Raw genomic sequence first — 1784 nt, 5'->3', positions numbered from 1 at the left:
GCAAAGTACAGAAAGGTTTGGCCTCTACTTCTTACTTTCCTTCCACGTTTGCATTTTCTTTCTTTATGCTTAATTTCTTTAAAGTTTGTTTTTTGTATTCTTTAATTTATTATTTTCAAGTAACTTTTTGATTTTAGAATTTATTTATTTTTGGTATCTCTCTAACTTAGATATTATTTTGAAGACTATATTCTGACTATTTGTAATATAATAAGTATTTGTGATCTGTTATGTAGTTTTAAGTTTTTAAACAATAGCATTATATTATTTTTATTTTAATTTTTTTAATTATTTAAAACTGAGATATAATTTTTATACCTCTACTTATATTCCATCACCGTCATGATTTTTATTACGCATACATAGTTGATATCACCAAAACAACACATAATACCCCCAACCCAAAAAAATTAATTAACTAGAACAGCCCCTACACTAAACTCCTGTTATGTACAGGATACAACAGGGAAAGAGAAAAACCATGACCATGTTGGTCTGTTGTAGATTGCCTTACTTTGCATTTCTGCAAAATGTTATTTATGAGTTATACCTGTGATATCCTAGTCACACGGCGACAACTTTTATGGTTGTGCCAAGGTTAACCTTTAAAAATAAATAACACGCACGATTATTAAAATAAAACTAGTAGTTGCTTTTATTCAGCCTTCCACTTTCCATTTTCGTAACCATAACCACGGTCAGTACCATAGTTCTTCACCTTCAAGAGCAGATCTTCCAATCTCTCCTTCAACATTGAAGCCTCGGTGTAGTTCATCTTCTCTATAGGACCCTTGAACCACTCTTGATGGCTCTCCACTTTTTTATTCATTTTCTTGAGTTTGCTTTTCATGTTTAATGCAAAAACCAGTTGGTCTTGCAGAGAATTGAATCGTGTGTTAAGTTCTCTAGAATTGGCTTTTCGGAACATCTGGACATACTCATCATCAATGCCTGGTGATGATGGTGATGGAGGCCTTTCTTCACCAACATATTTGTTGATTGTTTCATTTACATTTGGATGACCAAAAGAGTAAGGCTTGCTACCTATAGAGAAAAAGGAGAGAAATCGGTAATATAAAATATGGCAAGAGGGGAGAAATCAGTCTATCTACTGTTATAACGTCTCCCACACAAAGTATTTTTTTATGATGCTTTAATTTTATGTGAAATTAATTATCATGTTCAAGATCTTGGATTTGCATGTTTAGTTATGATGATGCATATACATTTATGCTTAAAAAGTAATATTTGTTGATGATATATCATATATAGATAGTTGACCAAAAAAAATATAATTAGGCTTGTAATTACCTTGTGGACACACGATGATACCAACTTCAGCACCCGTCATAACAGCTAGCTCGTTTGCTTTCTTGAAGACACCATTTCGGTATTTTGAGAAAGTCACTTGTCGATTATTCTGATTTTCTATCTTTGCGAGACGAATACTTTTGCGAACCGTAATCCGTCTAGTACTCATTCTTATGGATAATGATGATATAACTAGTATTAATTAGTAAGAGTTACTATGTGATATGAACTTTATAATACAGAAGCCCGGTATTTATAGAGTTTTTCCAACATATTGAAGCCTTTGGTTTTTCAATTTTGGTAGTTCATAGATATGAATCCAGTTCATTTTTGTAGTGTTCACATGTTATGAGGCAAGTAAATTTAGATAATTAATCATAGTGGTGACTGTACTCTCCATTTTTAAAAAGATTTTCAAAATTTACCTCTATAATATTGTAATGGTCAAGTCAATTTCCAGGCCCAGGCCTGAA

At 32.0% G+C, this 1784-nt stretch overlaps 1 protein-coding gene across 1 annotated transcript; it reads right to left on the bottom strand.

Moving 5' to 3' along the window:
- Positions 1-471: 471 nt before the first annotated feature.
- Positions 472-1511, bottom strand: LOC107824394 (agamous-like MADS-box protein AGL62). The gene is made up of 2 exons (XM_016651140.2): positions 1312-1511; positions 472-1044 (listed from the first exon to the last, which is right to left on the bottom strand). Exons 1-2 carry the CDS (start codon positions 1478-1480, stop codon positions 656-658), a joined length of 558 nt encoding a protein of 185 aa, XP_016506626.1. The 5' UTR covers positions 1481-1511; the 3' UTR covers positions 472-655.
- Positions 1512-1784: the final 273 nt, after the last annotated feature.

This window comes from Nicotiana tabacum, chromosome 19, assembly GCF_000715075.1.
Source record: "Nicotiana tabacum cultivar K326 chromosome 19, ASM71507v2, whole genome shotgun sequence".
Lineage (NCBI taxonomy): Eukaryota > Viridiplantae > Streptophyta > Magnoliopsida > Solanales > Solanaceae > Nicotiana > Nicotiana tabacum.
The sequence above is the reverse complement of the archived record's forward strand: the minus strand, read 5'-3'. Positions and strand labels throughout refer to the sequence as shown.